Source organism: Anomalospiza imberbis, chromosome W, assembly GCF_031753505.1.
Source record: "Anomalospiza imberbis isolate Cuckoo-Finch-1a 21T00152 chromosome W, ASM3175350v1, whole genome shotgun sequence".
NCBI lineage: Eukaryota > Metazoa > Chordata > Aves > Passeriformes > Viduidae > Anomalospiza > Anomalospiza imberbis.
In genome coordinates this window covers 3,506,703-3,525,577 of record NC_089720.1, presented here as the reverse complement: position 1 = coordinate 3,525,577, position 18,875 = coordinate 3,506,703, and the positions used below count along the sequence as shown (strand labels likewise).

Genomic DNA, 18,875 nt, shown 5'->3' with positions numbered 1-18,875 from the left:
AATGTAGATTGTTTAAACTTCACTTTATCTCCTTGGAGGGAGCGGTATTGTATTGAATAATATTGTACTTAATAATATTGTGAGAGAAAGGATTTTTGTGTGGGTAGTTGAAAGAAGGTGGTATTCAGGTTGTAAGAGAAAGTGGGAAACAGAGGCAGGGGACGAATAGATAAGATCTTGAAAAAAATTTGGACAGAAAACCAGTAAGTTGGATACAGGAAAGAAAAAAAGGAGTAAAAGGGTACCAGAAGATATACCCCAAGACAGCCCTTTGGGAGTTATGTTAGCTAACTGGGATAAAAATCCTTGTACAAGGAGAAAGGACAAGGTAAAGATGGTTAATTTTTGTATGCTAGAATGGACAAAGAAGGAAATAAGATCTGACCACATTTATTGGCCTAGAGACGGCTCTTTTGAAAATTGGATTTGTCAGGCTCTGAATATATTTGTAAATTCAAAAGAACCGTTTAATCCAGAAGAAGGAGAATATGCCGCATGCTGGACGGGAGATTTTAGGAGAATAAAAAAATCTTTAAAGTATCAGAAACCCCCGAGACAAAGCAAGAAAAGAAAAAGGGGAAAGAAAAGGGCGGGGAGCAAGAAGACAAAAAGAAAGAAAAAGGGTGGGTGGGATCCTTTGCAAGTATTGCCCCCCTCGTTCCCGCTTGCTCCCCCGCCGCTCGTGGCTGAGCCGCTACTCCCGGCCCCCGTCCCAGGTCTGGGCTCGCCGCCTGCGACTGCACCGCCGGTCCCTGTCCCGCCGCCCGCGGCTGCTCTTCCGGTCCCTGTCCCGCCGCTCGTGGCTGCACCACCGGTCCCCGCCCCCATCCCGGTCGCTTGGCCCATGGCCGTTCCGCCGGCCGTGCCAGGCGGCGTCCCGTCGGTCCCGGCCGTCCCATCCCTGACTGCTCTTCCCGCGGCTGTTCTTCTTCCCCCCCCTCCCCCCCGGCTGCTCTGCACGTGCATGCTGTGCTAGGCGCCGCCGCTGCTGCTGGGGCCGCCCAGCCTCCTTTGTCTGTGCCGGGAGCTGCCGCCATAAGCCATGTGCGGACTGTCCACGCTCCGGTTTGGTTTCCACCGGAAGATCCCCCTCCTCTGGTGGTTCCGGCAGCAGACCCCGCCTGCGTCCCGCCCTTGGAGGACCAAGCCTCGGCGCGATGCCCTCCCCTCACCTCTCTTCCTGCCCTGAGTCCCGTTCCCTTGGTAACCACTGCTCCGGCTGTTCAGAGAAACTCTCTAGAGGAAGCACCTTATCGAAACACTAGAAGTTCAGTTAAAAGACAGCCCTCTCCTGATCCTTCCTCAAAACACGGGAAAAAGGCTATAGAGGATAAAAACCAAAAAGAGTGGGATGAAGGGATTAGTCTATTTCCACTAAGAGAGGTTCCAGTGGGAGGGGGTGGAACGGGGTTTGTAAACGCCCCCTTGCCTTCTTCAGAGGTCAGGAATTTTAAAAAAGAAATCAAAGGGATTCTGGAAGATCCCATAGGCACAGCTGAACAATTAGACCAATTTTTAGGTCCAAACATTTATACTTGGGAAGAAATGCAGTCTATAATGAAAATGATTTTTTCTCGGGAAGAAAGGCACTTAATCAGCGCAGCTGGAATAAAAGTTTGGGAAAAAGAAAACCCGCAAGGCCCTCCAGGAGAAGACAAAATGCCAACAACACCTCCTGAGTGGGGTCAAAATAATGAGGAGGGGAGGAAACACATGAATGAATATTGTCATTTAATAATCAAGGGAATAAAAGAGGCGGCACCCCGAGGACAAAATGCTGAAAAGGCTTTTGAGGGACAGTGTTGGAAAGAAGAAACTCCAACTGAATGGTTAGACAGACTTAGGAGAAATATGAAACAATATTCTGGGATAGACCCTGAAAGTGATGTGGGAAAAGCTCTGTTAAGGATTAATTTTGTCACTAATGCTTGGCCAGATATTAGAAAAAAATTTGAAAAAATTGAGGATTGGCATAATAGATCATTAGAGGATTTATTAAAGGAGGCTCAGAAAGTTTATGTCCGGAGAGATGAAGAAAAAGCTAAAGTGAAAGCAAAAATTATAGCAGCCACCATGCGAGAAAACAATTTCCAGAGAAATTTAAAACACTCAGGCACTACTCCTAGATATGAAGGTCGTAGAGACAGGGGAAAGGAAAAGAATAGAACCCCAATGCAAACCAAAGCTGAGGAGCATTCCAGAAATGTCTGTTTTTACTGTGGGGTCAAAGGGCATCATAGGAAATATTGTCCTAAGCAGGTAAAAGATCTGAAAATCTTCCGAGAGATGGGCACAGAAGAGGAATAGGGAAGTCATAGGCTCTATTTTTTGGGGGACAAATACCATCTGGAGCCTGCGATAACTTTAAAAGTGGATCCCCAAGAAGAAGAATTAGAATTTGTGGTAGACACAGGGGCAGAAAGAACCTGCCTGTTAAATATTCCAAAAGGTTATAGTGTGAGCAAAGATACTGTAAAAGTAACAGGGGCAAAAGGAGACAGTTTCACAGTTCCTGTCGTTAAAGATGTGGTAATTGAGGGAGAAACTAGAATTTGGATGGGGGATATCTTATTGGTCCCTGGGGCAGGTAGCAACTTATTGGGAAGGGACTTGCAGGTGAAACTAGGAATAGGGGTTATACCAGAAGAAGGGAAAGTGACAGCTAGAGTTTTAAAACTTGGCCAAGAGGATGAGGAAAAAACTAACAAGGAAGTTTGGGCTGGGGAAGGAAATAGGGGAGGATTAGATATTGACCCCATAAGGGTTACCATTGAGAGAGAAGATTGTCCCATACGTGTACATCAGTATCCTATATCCTTAGAAGGACAGGAAGGTTTGAAGCCAGTAATAGAAGGACTAATAAAGGATGGGACATTAGAACCTTGTATGTCTCCTCATAATACCCCTATTCTCCCAGTAAAGAAGCCCAATGGGAACTATAGATTGGTACCAGATTTATGGGAGGTTAACAAAAGAACTCGGACTCGTTACCCAGTGGTACCAAATCCCTACACTCTTCTAAGTAAAGTTCCACCCCAGCATCAGTGGTTTAGTGTAGTGGATCTTAAAGATGCTGTTTGGGCTTGTCCATTAGCCAAAGAGAGACGAAATATCTTTGCATTTGAATGGGAGGATCCACAAACTGGGAGAAAGCAGCAATTAAGATGGACAAAATTACTACAGGGGTTCACTGAATCTTCAAACTTATTTGGGCAAGCTTTAGAAACAATACTACAAGCTTTCCCCACTCCTCCTGGAATACAAATTATCCAATACGCGGATGATCTTTTACTATCTGGGGAAGCTGAAGCTGAAGTTAGAGAGGCTACTATAAAACTTTTGAATTTTCTCAGAGAAAAAAGATTAAGGATATCAAAAGGGAAGCTGCAATTTGTAGAACCAGAGGTAAAATGTCTTGGACACTTGATTAGTAAGGGTAGCCAGAAGCTCAACCCCGACAAAATTGCAGGAATTTTATCTCTTCCCCCTCCCTCTTCAAAGAGAGAAATCAGAAAACGACTTGGATTATTGGGATATTGTAGATTATGGATTGATGGGTACACACAGGCCGTAAAATTCTTGTATGGAAAATTGACAGAGGGAGATGATATCAAGTAGACCGAGGAGGATGATGTTAAACTAGAAGAATTGAAGTTAAAACTGGCCTCAGTACCAGCTTTAAGCTTACCCTCGTTAGAAAAACCCTTCCATCCGCACGTGAATGTAGAAAGTGGGGTAGTTCATGGAGTTCTGGCTCAGGAGTGTGGAGGAGTAAAGAGACCAGTAGCTTATTTATGAAAGATGTTAGATCCAGTGAGCCACGGCTGGCCAGTATGTATTCAGGCTATAGCAGCTACTGCAATCCTGGTAGAAGAAAGTCGTAAGCTTACTTTTGGACGTAAACTAGTTGTGTGTACTCCTCATGCAGTTTGAAATGTGTTAAACCAGAAGGCTGAAAAATGGTTGACAGACTCTAGAATGTTAAAATATGAAGCAATCTTGATAGACAGTGATGATTTGACACTAGAAGTAAGCAGAAGTTTAAATCCAGCTCAATTCTTATATAGAGAACCAGCAGATAACTTAATACATAATTGTTTAGAAATTATACAATACCAAACAAAAGTTTGAGAAGATCTTGAAGAACAAGCCCTTTCAGAAGGGAAAATAATCTATGTGGATGGTTCCTCCAGATGTCTACAAGGAAAAAGAATGTCAGGGTATGCAGTAGTTGATGGAAAAAACATGCAAAGTATTGACAAAAGGAAATTACCCTCAAACTGGTCAGCTCAAACCTGTGAATTATATGCTCTAAAAAGAGCACTGGAATATTTAGCACACAAGGAAAGGAACTATATATATTGATTCAAAGTATGCCTTTGGAGTAGTACATACCTTTGGAAAAATTTGAGAAGAAAGAGAATTACTTAATTCAAGAGGAAAGGGATCAGTACATGAGGGACTCATTTTAGATGTTTTAGAGGCATTAAAATTACCTGAAGAGATAGCTATAGTACATATTAAGGGACACCAAAAGGGAATGACCCCAGAAATAAGAGGAAATAATCTGGCAGATCAGGAAGCTAAAGATGCAGCAGAAAATGGGGCCAAAAGAGTTATGTTAATATTAACTCCAAATGAGGAAAAAATGGAAATTCCAGAGTTTAGTGAAGCAGAGAAAAAAAAAAATTAAGCAAGATAGGAGGAGAGCAAGATGAATCTGGGAAATGGAAACTTCCTGATGGGAGACAATTACTTAATAAAACGCTTACTAGGAAAACATTAGAAGACATGCATCAGAAACCCCACTGGGGTACCCAGGCTTTGTGTGATCATTTTTTAAGGAACTATGGGTGCATTGGGATTTTTGGAGTAGCAAAGCAAGTAACTGAAAGATGCATAACTTGCCAAAGGATAAATAAAAAGGTGATGAGAAAAACAACATCAGGAGGTCGTGAGTTAGCTCTTCAACCATTTCAAAGTATCCAAGTAGATTTTACTGAGCTGCTTCCTCAAGTACAAAGATGGAAGTATTTATTAGTAATGACAGACCACCTAACTCATTGGGTGGAAGCTGCTCCCACTGCCAAGGTGACAGCCAACGTGGTAAGTAACAGAACAGATTTGGAACAGATTATTCCCAGATATGGAATGGTTAATAGGATAGACTCGGACAGAAGAACGCATTTTATGTCAAAAGTGTTGCAACAAAGAATTCAAGCCTTGGGGATAAAATGGGAGTCACACTCCCCATGGCATCCACAGAGTTCTGGCCGGGTAGAGAGGATGAACCAGACTTTAAAGAGAATTTTAACTAAATTAATAGTTGAAACCCGAATGTCACAAATACACCTGCTGTGGGTTGCAACCCCATGGGCATGGGAGGTGGGAGTATAAGCCATACTGGACCTCTGTCATTCCTTTTTCTGTCACTCATTGTTTGTCTTTTCCCTTTTGGGATATCGACAAAGCCATGCCACAGGTGTTACCGAAAGCTGTATATGGAAAGACACCGAGGTTCCTTTTTTATTTCTTACACTCATGTCAACCGTCACTGTTATAACCCATCCAAATTAGGCAATTGCATGCACAATGGGAAAAAGTACTGGATTGCAGAGAACTTAGGAATAAGTGGTAACAGGATGGGAAGTGAATGCCCAAAAGGGGAGAGATGGATTTGTTTCACATACGCTATTGGGAATAAAGCACAAGATTTGGTAAAAGAGCAATTGATAAACAAAAAGGCTAAGCTATCACAACCAACTAAACCTGTGCCAATCTCACTTGACGATTTGTATACGAAATTTGAACAGCAATTAGAAAAAGAAAGAGATATCTCAAGGATGGGTAAAAATCAGTTTGTAGAATTGGGGGAAAGAATAAGTAGGGAACTTAACCAATTGTTGGGTCTGTGGAGGGGCTTTCATGTCAGAAGAATGGCCATGGAAAGGCAGCAGCTTAGGCCCAATTGAACTCCTTAAGTGGAACCAAACAAGTATAAGTGGAGAAAACCGACCAGAATGGTGGATTTTAGAGTTCAGTAGTGATAGGGGAAGAATGCCTCTGGTGCACTGGGAAAAAGTTTCTTCAGGAAGTAGGAAAAACTCCTTGTGAAAGATATAAGGTTAGTAATGGGACTTCTATGTGGTGGATCCCAGAGGAACCAACCCTGTACTGGACCCAGGAAAAAATTAAAAAAAAAAACCTCCAAATTTTCGGAGAATATAGATCAACAGAAAAATTATTATTGGAAAGCTCCAGATGGCCTATTTTGGATATGTGGAAAAAGAGCATACCCAAAACTCCCCTCTCAGTGGAAAGGGAGCTGTACTCTGGGAATCATACAGCCAGGATTTTTTTCTTTTACCAGGACCTGATGGAGATCAATTAGGGATCCCAGTTTATAAGGACTTAAAGAGAAATAAAAGAGATTTGATCGGAGGATTCCAAAAATGGGGAGATGAAGAACGGCCTCCTGAATGCATACTGGAAACATATGGGCCAGCCACCTGGGCACAAGATGGAAGTTGGGGATATCGAACCCCAATTTATATGTTAAATCGTATTATAAGACTCCAAGCTGCTGTAGAGATAATAACAAACAAAACTGGTCGGGCAATGGAATTAATATCAAGGCAACAAACCCAAACAAGAGCGGCCGTGTATCAGAACTGATTGGCTTTAGACTATTTGTTAGCTGAAGAAGGGGGTGTTTGTGGAAAATTCACTACATCAGACTGCTGTTTAAAAAAAGATGACAATGGGGATGCTGTTCTGGATATAGTCAATGATATCAGAAAAATTGCCCATGTACAAGTTCAAAAATGGGAATCAACGCTAAATACTAGCTGGTGGGATAATGTATTGGGAGTAGAATGGTGGAAGAAGTTAGGTTTCTTCTTTTAAGCTCTATAGCTGGTCTAATATTTCTTCCTTGCTTCATCCCCTGTTTCATTTGACTCATCACCAGTGTAGTCCAAGGCATGCAAGTAGTGACCATGCCCATGGACCAAAAGCTGACTACATCTCAAACAGCACAAAGGATCATGGTGTTAAAGAAACAAAACAATATAGAAGATCCCCTCAAAGAAGCAAGATTGATTTGTGGAAAAAAATAAGCAAATGATGAATATTGCTCAAGCCAAATGATTTATAAAAAGAAAGAGGGAGGATAGTGAAAAATGCATATTATATGATTGGCTCTTTGCAAATATTAAAATGAATACTATATGTGTTATGTTTGAAAGTAGTGTCGTATTAATCATTTTAAGTAGTGTGTTAAATATAGTTTTAGGCTATAGCATAATATTAAAATAGAAGCAATGTGATATAAGATAACTTTTTGTGGCCAGGACAAGGAATGGATGAGATAATCAAGAAATTCTTCACACAGAGATAACAGCAAGAGTTACTGCCTCCTTAGCAGAAAAGACAAACATCCTTCCACCTCCTCTCTGTCTTTAAGGAGCCACCAGTATTAAGGGGAAAAAGTCAACAAAAAACCAGAAAAATCCCAAGTTTGCAAGGAATTTATGCATCATGCGTGAGATATATGAATATGCAAGAGGCTACTGCTTTTAAGGGGCTAATCCTTTGTTCACAAGGCATGCTTTTCGTGGCTTAGTGCCCGGGAGCATCCGGATGTCCATAATTCTTTGCTTTTATTGCCCTTTATTGTCCTAAATCTGATTGTCCAAATTCTTATTGCTCTAATTTTTATTACTGTTTTTATAACTATTTTATTATTATCAAAATTTTAAAACAAGTGATTGGCGTATTTCACAGACTCCACCCCAAAGGCGCCTGTGCCTTTTTGGTGTTGCTCCCTCCAGTCAAATGACTGCTTTGGCCAGGGCAGGCCTGGCTTTAACTTCTCAGGACATTTTGAAAAAACAACCGAAGTTGCTCTACATTGTTTGCTGAAAGCCCCACTTCCATTGCAGACATTTCTAAGCTGCACGTCTCCTGGAAGCAAATGAAATGCAAAGCGTGCGTTCGGCACTGCTGGCTTGAGGGCTCAGGAGAGTAGGATTGGCATTAAGCTGGATAGGAGGCTTCTAGAAAAATAGGCAGTGCCCTCAAAGCTGCCCAACGGTGGTCTGTGGTGCCCTGCACCCCCGGGGACAGTGAGCACCGTGAATGGTCCACACAACTGTCTTGTAACATATATGAACCCTGCTTTCCTCTATATCGGGCTAAGGATATCCTTGGCCGCCTTTGAGGCAAGGGCACATTGTCCTACTTTGCAAAGCTGCTTTCTAGCCGATCGGCCTCCAGCATGTACTGGTGCATGGGGTTGTGCCTCCCCAGAGGTGCAGGACTTGTGTATCCACAGGTTCCTCTGGTGGTCTCAAAAGAGATAGTTTCCTATGATGGAAGGGACTTTGTTCCCCAAGTCCCTTCCTTGAGGTTCAGGGTCTCAAGAGGTTTGCTAACCGTGCCAGTGAAAACACAGGGAAATGAATCACCAAGTACCACAGCCTTCTCCATGTTGCTGGCCACTAGACCACCTGGCTTATTTATCAGCAGCGGGGGGGGGGGGGGGGGGGCGGATGGGGGCACGTGGGTTGCGTACGCTTTCTTTAGTCTTATTTTCTGAACAACGCACCTGTGGAAGGCCATTGTCCGAATCTTTACATCCCCTGCCAAATTCAGCTGCAGCTTTGCCTTAGCTTTTCTGACCCCATCCCTACAGACCGGGGCGGCATCTTTAGAGTCTTCCCAGAATGCGTGTCCCTGCTTCCAGTTTATAGCCACTGATTGCAGAGCTCCAGTCATTTGAGTTGTCCCAGCACTTTTCTACTATAGTGATTACATTGTTAGCTTTCCGGCTGCACAGTGGTTTCCAGCTCCTCTTTCTTATGAATACTGCTTGCATTGGTACAGAGGCACTTCCGTTGGGCTGTTGACTGTGTCACTTTTTTGGACAATGATCAAGCTCCAATTCCTTTGCAGCATTTCTCAAGTATTCCTCTCTTGGTTCCCAACACATCACCAGCCCCTGGCTCTTCTCTGTTGCTCAAAACTCCATTGTCTTTCCCCGCTGAGTCTTGTTTAAAGCCCTCCTTGTAAGTCTAACCGGCTTTCCAGCAAAGACGATCATGCCCCGCTTGGTCGCGTGAATCCCATCAGCTCCCAACTGACCCGGCTTCTTAAAGGTAGATCCATGATCATAGAAGCCAAAACCTTGAGTATGGCACCAACTATGCAGTCCGGCATTCAGCTGCTTAGTCCGTCTCCTCCTTCCTGGACCCCTTCCTCAGACCGGACACCAACAGAGGCGACCATCACCTGTACTCCCCATCCTTTTAGCATCACTCCTACAGACATAATAGACTCCTGGGAGGGTTCTAAGTCAAGTTGCCTTATCTGACGCTACAGAGAAGAGTAGGAGCAGGCGATAATCTGTAGGGTTCACCAGCCTCGGCAGCCTCTCAGTGACACCATGAATGCAAGCTCCTGGTAGGCAGCAGAGCTCTCTAGAGAAATTGTCTGGGTGGGAAATGGGTGTCTCAGGGTCTCTCAGGAGGAAATCTCCAATTACTAATACCTTGATGTGCTTCTCGGGTCGCACTGCTTCTAACGTGGGCAGGTGGTTAGGTCAGCTTTGCATGGTTGGCTTTGTCCTGGGTTCTCGGGTCGCACTGCTTCTAACGTGGGCAGGTGGTTAGGTCAGCTTTGCATGGTTGGCTTTGTCCTGGGTCCTGTCCATTACTCATGTGCTCTTCGGTCTCCAAACCAGGAGCATCCTGTCTGTTATGTAGGGGCACTTCAGGAGATGGGGGAGGGTTCTTCCTTCTACCCTGAGCACAGAAATGCATCCGGTCTCCTTCATCTCAGGAGTTACTTGTGTCAGTCACCCCGAGGTTACATTCTGGCTTTCCTTCCTTTTGTGCACTCTGAAGGCAGGAGGCCGCTAGGCCTGGGACAGCGTACAATACCTGGCATCACACTCCTGTCTGTGTACCTGGATTCCGTGCTTCCTGTCAATCTCCTCTTTTAAAACTTCCACGTCCAAGGAGATCTTTCTGCTGGGCACACTTGCAGCCATGACATCCACCACTGCCTTCGGGTTCTAAGGGGGACTTCCAGGTACTGGAGCTCTTGCCCTGCCCCTTGTTCATTGACCCTGTCCATCACTCCCGCACAGGGCTGCTTATTATTCTCTCCCGCCTCGCACCCTCACTGTGGCAGCAGCTCTCTGGCCACAGAGAGCAACACATAACTTTCCCAGGCCTTTCTCAGGAAGGCAGTGAGAAGATCAGAGAAAAGAATGAGAAACAATTCTTATCTTCACTTGCTGCACCTGTTATTCTGAACATGTGGAATGTGTTATGGAGATTCCTTTACCAAAGGGTGGTTTCTTAATTAGCCAATGGTGATGGTGCTTGGATTGGAGGACCAATTAGGTCCAGGTGTATCGTAACGGTCTATAAAAGCAGTGGGTTTCTTAATAATTATATATATATATATAAAATAAATAGATCGATCAGCCTTCTGTGAATCATGGAGTCAATGCTACTTATTACCAGTTTGGGGATGCCCTGCCGCGACACCTCACTTTTAGTTTAAAGCCCTCCTAATGAGGTCAGCTATCCTACTGGCAAAAATATCTTTGCTCCGCTCAGTGAGGTGGAGCCCCGCTCTCCCAAGCAGATGCTGATCAAAAATAGGGTCCCATGCTCATGGAACCCAGAACGCTGTTGCAAGCACCAGCTCTGCAGCCAATTATTTACCCGCATTATCAGTGCCCTTATCCTACAACACCTGGACGGCATCAAAAGCATCGGTGGTGGGTTGACCTTGTCTGGATGCCAGGTGCCCACAGAGCCGCTCTATCACTCCCCCTTCTCAGCTTGACACAGAGAGAAAATGAGATGGAAAACAACTCACAGGGTGAGATAAGGCAGTTTACTAAAGGAAAAGAGAAAGTTTTTGCATGAAAAAGCAAATAGGAAAAACAACTAATTATATCCTCTAGTTCCCATCAGCAAGCACTGTCCGACCACTTTCCAAGAAGCAGGGCTTCAGCACGCCTAGGGGTTGCTCCAAAAGGCAAACGTTGTAAATAACAAATGTGCCCCCTTCCCCCTCCTTAACTCAGCTTTTATTTCTGAGCTGAAGTCATACGGTACAGAATAGCCCTCTGGCCAGTTTGGGTCACCTGGTCTAGTGGTGTCTCCTCCCAGGATCTTGCCCGCGCCCAGCCTACTGATGAGGGACAGAATGTTGGAGAGACAGTGCTGATACTGTGCTAACACTGCCCAGCAGTAGCCAAAACACTGGGGTGTTATCAACACCTTTCTAGTTACCAATGCAAAGCATGGCACTGATGGCCGCTATGGGGAAAACAAACTCCATCTCAGCCACACCCAATACAATCTCCACCCCTTACTTCACACCATTTGCATCATACTCAGATGCCACAGAATTATATATATATCTGTCTTCCAATTATTCCGTTGTATTTATTTGTCTGTATTTATTTATTTGTCATGACTGAAATCCCTTCTTACCAATGCTTACAACTTAAACTCCATGCTTAAACCATCTTTATGCCCAACACACGTACACATTTTTATTAACTAACGTCTCCCTTCCTTTCAAAGATAGATATTATTTTCCCATTCCATGGGTTTCCTCCACCCCTCCGGATGTTTAAAACCAGGCCGCGACTTGGGCTCCGTTCCATCAAGATGGGTGCTCAGGACAGAAGCGACACACACGATCGTTCGGCACCGACACCGGCCCTGCCTGGGCTATCGTCGCACTCTCCTCGCTCCTCGTAAAATTCACTCACCAACGGTTCATGTCACTCCTGCTACTTTACTCCCTGCAACATAGAATTTACACTCATTATATTCCCCCCAAGGTTAAATCTCCTTGAGGCACACACCAGGTCTCCCCATCCTTCTGCAGTAACCACCAAGTACACCCAGGTCCCTGAGCAAAGGCAATCCCATTAATAGGTTTGCCTTTTCCCATGGGAGGAGAATTCCACACCGACCTCCTTAGCCACTCCCCTGTGTGTAGTATGGGGACCTTATCTCCTCCCACAGTATGTAGTGGTTTTGTTTGGGCAGGACCAGCCCGGTTAGCAGATCTTCTGGCGTTAACCAGCCAAGTGGCTTCTGCTAAATTTGCATCCCAATGCTTCCATGCCCGATTGCCTAACCCTCTTGACAGTCCATCATACCTCTCAATCTTTCCAGAGGCTTGTGAGCGATAAGGGATGTGATATATCCACGTGTTTCTTTGCCCAAGAGTTTATGAGGCTATTTCAAAAACAAGCCTCATTGATTCCATTCTTTCTGGGCTACCATGACACCACAAAATGTGTCTCTCAAGGCCTAAGATGGTGTTTCGAGCCATAGCATGGCTTAGAGGGTATTTTTCCAGGCAACCAGTAGTTGCCTCTACCATGATGAGTATGTAAGCTCTTGCTTTGGTGTGTTCATGGCAGTGGTCCAATATAGTCAATTTGCCAGGCCTCACCATCTCTAAAACCCAGTTGTGCCATCTATTCCAAGGAGACTGTACTCATGTGGCTCACCTGATTGCAGCACATGCTTCACATTCATGGGTGACCTGTGTGATAGCCTCTGTGATCAGATCCACCCCTCGATCACAAGCTCATCTGTAGGTTGCATCTTTTCCTAGGTGTCCTGATGTTTCATGGGCCCATCGGGCTGTAAATAGTTCACACTTCTGCTCCCAGTCTAAGTCTACCTGAGCTATTTCAATTTTGGCAGCCTTATCGAGCTGTTCATTGTTGTGATGTTCCACAGTGGCATGGCTTTTGGGCATGTAAACATCTACGTGACATTCCTTCAGAGCCATGTTTTCTATCCGTGCAGTGATGTCCTGCCACAACGCAGCAGCCCAAATGGGTTTACCCTTGCATTGCCAATTGGTCTTCTTCCACTGCGTTAGCCGCCTTCATAGGGCATTAGCCACCATCCAGGAGTCACTACAGAGACACACTACAGGCCACTTTTCTTCTCCTTCAGCGGCCTCAACGACTCGTTGTGTGGGACTCCACACAGCAGCTTTCCACCTCTGATGGTTTCCTACCACAAGGCAGGATCCATCAGTAAAGAGAGCATGGCCGCATTCATCTTCTGATAGCTCATTATATGGTGGTGCTTCTTGAGCACGAGTGACCTTTCAAAGAAATTCTCCAAAATCTCCGCCTTTTTTCATGGATTCTCAGGCAATTGGGTTTCCCCAGTCGAGCTCGTTGTGTGATCAGTGCTACCCACCCACTTACTCCATGTAGCACTGTTTGCACGATGTGTCAAAGGGATGCTTCCTTTGACCATCTAGTGTAGCAGAGGAAATTGCAGTGCCAAGAGGAGACGGGCTTCATTCCCAAAAACATTTGAGGATGCTCAAACCCTCTCAATATGCTGCTAACATTTCTTTTTCAGCTGGAGTGTAGTGGGCCTGCTGACCCTCAATAACCCTGGCTCCAAAACCCGAATGGTTGACTTTGGGTTTCTCTTGATGTTCTTTGCCAGAGTCTCCAAGTGAGACCATGCTACCCAGCTGCAGCGTAGAGTATATTTTGCAGGGCTAGTCCAGTCTGAACAGGCCTAAGGGTTACCGCGCAAGCTATTTCCTCTTTGATCTGCTCAAAGGCCTGTGGCTGCTCACGGCTCCATTCAGAATGGTTCTTCTTCTGGGTCACTCGATAGAGGGGCCTCACAAGCTGACTATAACCTGGAATATGCATTCTCCAAAACCCCAGGCGGCCTACAAAAGCCGGTATTTCCACCTTCTTAGCTGGTGAAGACATAGTTGCTATCTTCTTAACCACATCCATAGGCACATGACGGCGGCCATCCTGACATTTGACGCCCAAGAACTGGATGTCCCATGCAGGTCCCTTGACCATGCTTTTCTTTATGGCAAATCCAGCTTTCAGAACATTCTGAACTATTCTTCTTCCCTTCTCAAACACTTCTTCTGCCTCACTGCCCCACACAATGATGTCATGAACGTATTGTAGACGTTCAGGAGCATCATCCATTTCCAGTACACTTTGGATCAGTCCACAAGAGATGGTAGGGCTGTGTTTCCACCCCCGGGGCACTCGATTCCTGGTGTATTGGACACCCTGCCACATGAAAGCAAACTGTGGTCTGCTCTCTGCTGCCAAAGGAATTGAGAAAAATGCATTGACAATGCCAAGTGCAGCATACCACCTGGCTCCCTTTGACTCCAGTTCATACTGGAGCTCTAACATGTGCGGTACAGGAGAACTCAGTGGGGGCGTTACTTCATTCAGGCCACGACGGTCTACTGTTAACCTCCACCCTCCATCAGACTTTTGCACTGGCCACATGGGACTACTAAAAGCTGAGGGAGTCTTGCTGATCGCTCCTTGGCTCTCCTTATTCACCTTTTCTTTGACACTTCTGGGGGCAATTACTGTAGCTGTTGTTGTTTGGGTCCCTATCTCAGCCATAGTGTCCTCAAATGCACTTTGGATTCCTGCCTCAGCCACACTCCTCTGACAGTACTGAACTGTGGCTCAACAGGCAAGGGCCAGGCCCCCGTACAGGGCAAGAAGCTGCTGGATTTCATTGGGGTAGCTAAGGCACCCTTCTATCAGGTGACGTGTCCATTTGCCAGGGCTCATTGCCTGTTTAGGTGTAAAGTCCCGGGCATAGGGAGGTGATAACCACTCTAGGAACCTGCCCAAATCCTTCCACACACACTGCCATCCAGGCACCAGCTGCTTCAGGGCACATTTCAATATCTCCTCACCTACAGTTTGTTTTGTCTTACAGCAGGATGACATCAGATTCCACAAACCCCACAGTATGCCAACAGTATTAGTTAATAGTATGTCCCAGGTTGAAATGCAAGATGTTATTCATTTCCCATCTGTGAGCAGTTTCTTCTTATCTTTTCCACCTCCTCCTTATCTCTTATCTTCTTATCTTTCCTCCCGGGAAGATATCTGTTGTTAATGGCCCATTCAATGTCACTGCATGACTGTTGAAATTACATCATCCCACTGTGGGATGCTCTGCCCAGAGGGAGGAGACAAGCATTTCCTGACTGAATATAATCACGGTCCCTGAGACCCAAGGCAGCTTCCCACTGGGAACAGCTGGGGTTTTCTCCACTGCACCATCAGAGGAAGATTACACCCTTCTACAAGATCCGACAGAACCACATCTGCCACTTTAGGAAGACTGAGGCCATTCCAGCCTGGACTCCCACCACCACCCGAGTGTCAGGTTTTATTCTGACTCTGTCAGTGGTTGTTTTCTTACCTTTTCTATTATTGCATGTATTTAGTTTTTTTTCTTTTCCTAATAAATTGTATTTCTGACTTGAAGTCTCTCACTGGTTTTGCTTTTCAAACCACAACATAGTATTAATAGTATTCAACAGCTTACAGGAGGAAGAACAAGGAACACAGGCGCCTGCATTCTAAAACAATACACATCAATCCCAGATAGAGAGAGGGATTCCCTCATTGTCCCCAGAAAATAGCTCCTCCAGCACAACAAAGCCATCAATGCCACAGCAAAGCACAGAGCCACTGTTTGTATTAACATGTTCCCAAACTGAACAAAACAAAGAGATAAGCAGCTTACCTGACAAACTCCATGTCCCGCACAGGAGCTTGCTACTCAATAACTGCTATCACTATACCATGCAAGATATATAACTGCCACTGTCTCAGCTCACGTTAGGAACCAAAAAGGACTGGTGTGGGTTTATCTTGGCTAGACGCCAGGTGTTCAGCAAACAACTCTATCACTCCCCCTTCCCAGCTGGACAGGAGAGATGAAAAACAACTTGCAGATTGAGATAAGGCAGTTTACTAAAGCAAAAGTGAAAGTTTGTGCATGAACAAGGAGAGGGGGAAAAAAAAATTATCGTCTAGTTTCGATCAGCAAGCACTGCCGAGCCACTTCCCGGAAAGCAGGGCTTCCACACACGTAGCAGTTTCTCTGGAAGGTAAACACTGTAAACAAGAAATGCCCCCCTTTCCTCCTCTTTTACTTAGCTTTTATTTCTGGGCTGACGTCATATGGCATGGAATATCCCTCTGGCCTGTTTGGGCCAGCTGTCCTGGTTGTGTCCCCTCCCAGGGTTTTGCCTACCCCCAGCCTACTGATGCTGGGGCAGAATGTTGGAGAGACAGCACTGATGCTGTGCCAACACTGCTCAGCAGTAGCCAAAACACTGGGGCCTGATCAACACCTTTCTAGCTACCAGTGCAAAGCACGGCGTGGGAAAATGACCGGGGACCCTGTGGACCGCTAACTGGGGATTCAATTAGAGGAAACTTAGGAGTTACATTAGCATCCTCACAGGAGTTATAACAGTATGGGAATTATAGGGTAAATCACAGTTGCTGCTCCCTGGGTGGAATGCAGTTGGCATGACTTGAAACCTATTCCGTGATGATTCCCCATACACACAGACACCTGCGAAGGGGGATGGAACGCAGGGTGGAGCGGAGCGAAGGCCAGGCTCTGCAGAAATCCTTGCAGGGAAGGGAACTCGATGGTACTTTGCAGCTGATAAACAGCATACCACCTGTCAACCAAGGGAGATAGGGGAAGATGTCTTACTGCTGAGCCAGCAACTGTGGTGAAATCACTCTCCTTAGATGAACATGCTTCATTAAAGCCTAATAATAATATTAATGCACACCTCCATCCCAAAGTTACCTACCTCCAAAGTGCAACCACCCCTCACTGGGCATGTGCTCTATATTCTTTTTGACTGCATCTTCAAAAGCAAAGCAAAAGAATTTTACACCAATCAGTAGCATAGGTATGTATGACTAGAGTCACTCAAGCTCCACCTAAACACACAGAAATAGTATAAAAATAAGTCGAGAATGGGGAAAAGTTAGGGAAGACTCCATCGTAGCTGCTGGGATCAGTTGATGGGCTGAACCTGTCTTCTCCCCCATAGAGATGCCTATTGGCTAAGAATCATACTCTATGCATGCTGAACATTTTATTGGGGATTAGAGCTTGTCTGTATATTCCTTCCAATATATTTTTGCAGTCAGACACTATCACCGACAATCTTCAAACTTTAACTTGTCACAATTTATATTAATAAACAGTGTTATTCCATAAACTGTTAGTGTGAATCCTTGGCGGAGGCTACCAGTCGGCAGCAGCAGGTAACACAGTGGGTAAAGGGGAAGACATGCTGAGGGATCTCCCTTACTCTGTTGCTGTGTTTCCCTAAGTCAGTCGAACCAGCCTCTGATCCAATAGGACTGCTCAGTGAAGGATCCCCCCAACGGGATGCTGACGGACTGGTCGGGCACAACGGTCTCAACCTTCCTGAAACAAAGACAAATTAAACACTAAAGACTGAGTAAATCCCCCCACACCAATGGTCAAGGAAGCCTCCTCCCTTTTTCATGTGACACACGGCACTGTGAGAGCTGCTATGGGGAAATGAACGCCATCTTAGCAACACCCAAACCAGCATCACTGGGGCCTGATTCTCAGCTGTCCTTTGCTTCTGAAATTGCAGTTATAGAAGACGGATTGGTACCTGCCCTTCACTCAAATCAACATTCAGTCCCCAATTAATTTTCCTGTTCCTAAAATCTCCAAGCCACCAACCTCCTTCTACAAGGAAGAATATGCCTTTTAGGCTTTGTGAGGTCAGACCTTGGCAGGCTGCCAGGGTCGCAACCAGCTGTTCTCTCACCACCCCTCCTCAATAGGACAGGAGGAGACAATAAGATGAAAAAGTTCCTTCAGGACATAGCCACCTGCCAGATCTAAGGGCAGCAGGGAAATACCCGCCCCAGACAGAGCTTTACCCTTTCTTAAATATGCTTACACAGGGGTGCCACCAGCTTTGCTGAGTTGCTCTGCTTTGGCTCTCAGGGAAGTCTGGTGCCTAGCTGGTGAAAACTAGCTGTGTCTAGCGCAGAGCAGACCCTGGCCTCTTCTCACAGAGGCCATGCCTGCAGGCCACACTCTGTGTCCAGTTCTGGTCCCCAGAATTCAATAAAAAGAGGCGGACAGACTGGAGAGCATCCCAAGGAGGGCCATGAAGATGCTCAAAGGGCTGGAGAACCTGCTTTTGCTGATACCTTTTCTGGCGATTCTTTACGCGACCTAAAACACCCATTTGCACCAATTGGCATAGTCGGGGGGATGGCAAGAGATATCACTGAATGCTTACAGAAGCAGAGAATAAGCCTAAGTCCTAAATACTCGGACAAATGGGCTCAGCATGGTCCAAAAGCTGTGGAGGAACATCTAAAAGCAGATAGCATCTGCATGAAGACTAGCAAGCAATGACAAAGGAATTAGTTGCAAAATGTTGGGCACCTGCCTAGGCTCAGGGGGAACCTCCACACAGTATTCCAGTAGTTCAAGGGAGCCACATGGAGAAGACAAGGGACAACGGGCACAAGCTGCAACAGTCCCCGTTGCTGGAGGTTTTTCCAGATGCTGCAGGACAGGGTGCTAAATAATCTCATCTAGTCTCCCTTTCCCACAAGAGGCTGCACCAGATGATCTTTCAAGGTCCCTTCACACCTGGGCTGGTCTAGGATACTACAATTCTCCAGTGGGGGTTGGGGAGTTTTAGCTGGGGGAGCGGGCTCTTCCACCACTCAGGGGAACTGCAAACTGTCTGCAGCATGGTGCCGTGGGAGGTTGTGCGCTCTGACCCGGGACTTTGCTGCGCTGCAACTCAGAACTACGATTGAGTTCTGCCTACCTTCCCCACCTGTGCCCGCTGCTGATGAGAAGATTCCAGCCGCCAGCTGTCCGCCGCCTGCACCTCGACCGCTACTAGCACTGAGACCAGCTGCCACCCCCGTGACTTTGCAGGAACCTTTTTGAAAGGGGAAGCACCGC

At 45.8% G+C, this 18,875-nt stretch overlaps 1 protein-coding gene across 26 annotated transcripts in view; it reads right to left on the bottom strand.

Annotated features, from left to right (window-relative positions):
- The window catches only part of LOC137464253 (uncharacterized), a 123,539-nt gene that overhangs the window by 26,880 nt on the left and 77,784 nt on the right, over window positions 1-18,875 (bottom strand). For 21 of the 26 annotated variants that reach the window (XR_010994098.1, XR_010994100.1, XR_010994101.1 and 18 more), the window contains 4 exons: window positions 16,705-16,761; window positions 16,455-16,566; window positions 12,197-15,974; window positions 10,890-11,833 (listed from right to left, as the gene is read on the bottom strand). Coding sequence is in view for 1 of the 26 variants with exons in the window: in XM_068175554.1 (XP_068031655.1) it covers window positions 11,827-11,833; window positions 16,455-16,566; window positions 16,705-16,761 (176 nt within the window). In the remaining 25 variants the exon portion in view is untranslated. Of the gene's footprint in view, window positions 11,834-12,196; window positions 15,989-16,454; window positions 16,567-16,704; window positions 16,762-17,214; window positions 18,866-18,875 lie in introns of those variants that run through there. The other 5 variants (XR_010994122.1, XR_010994119.1, XR_010994129.1 and 2 more) reach the window with 5 other exon arrangements.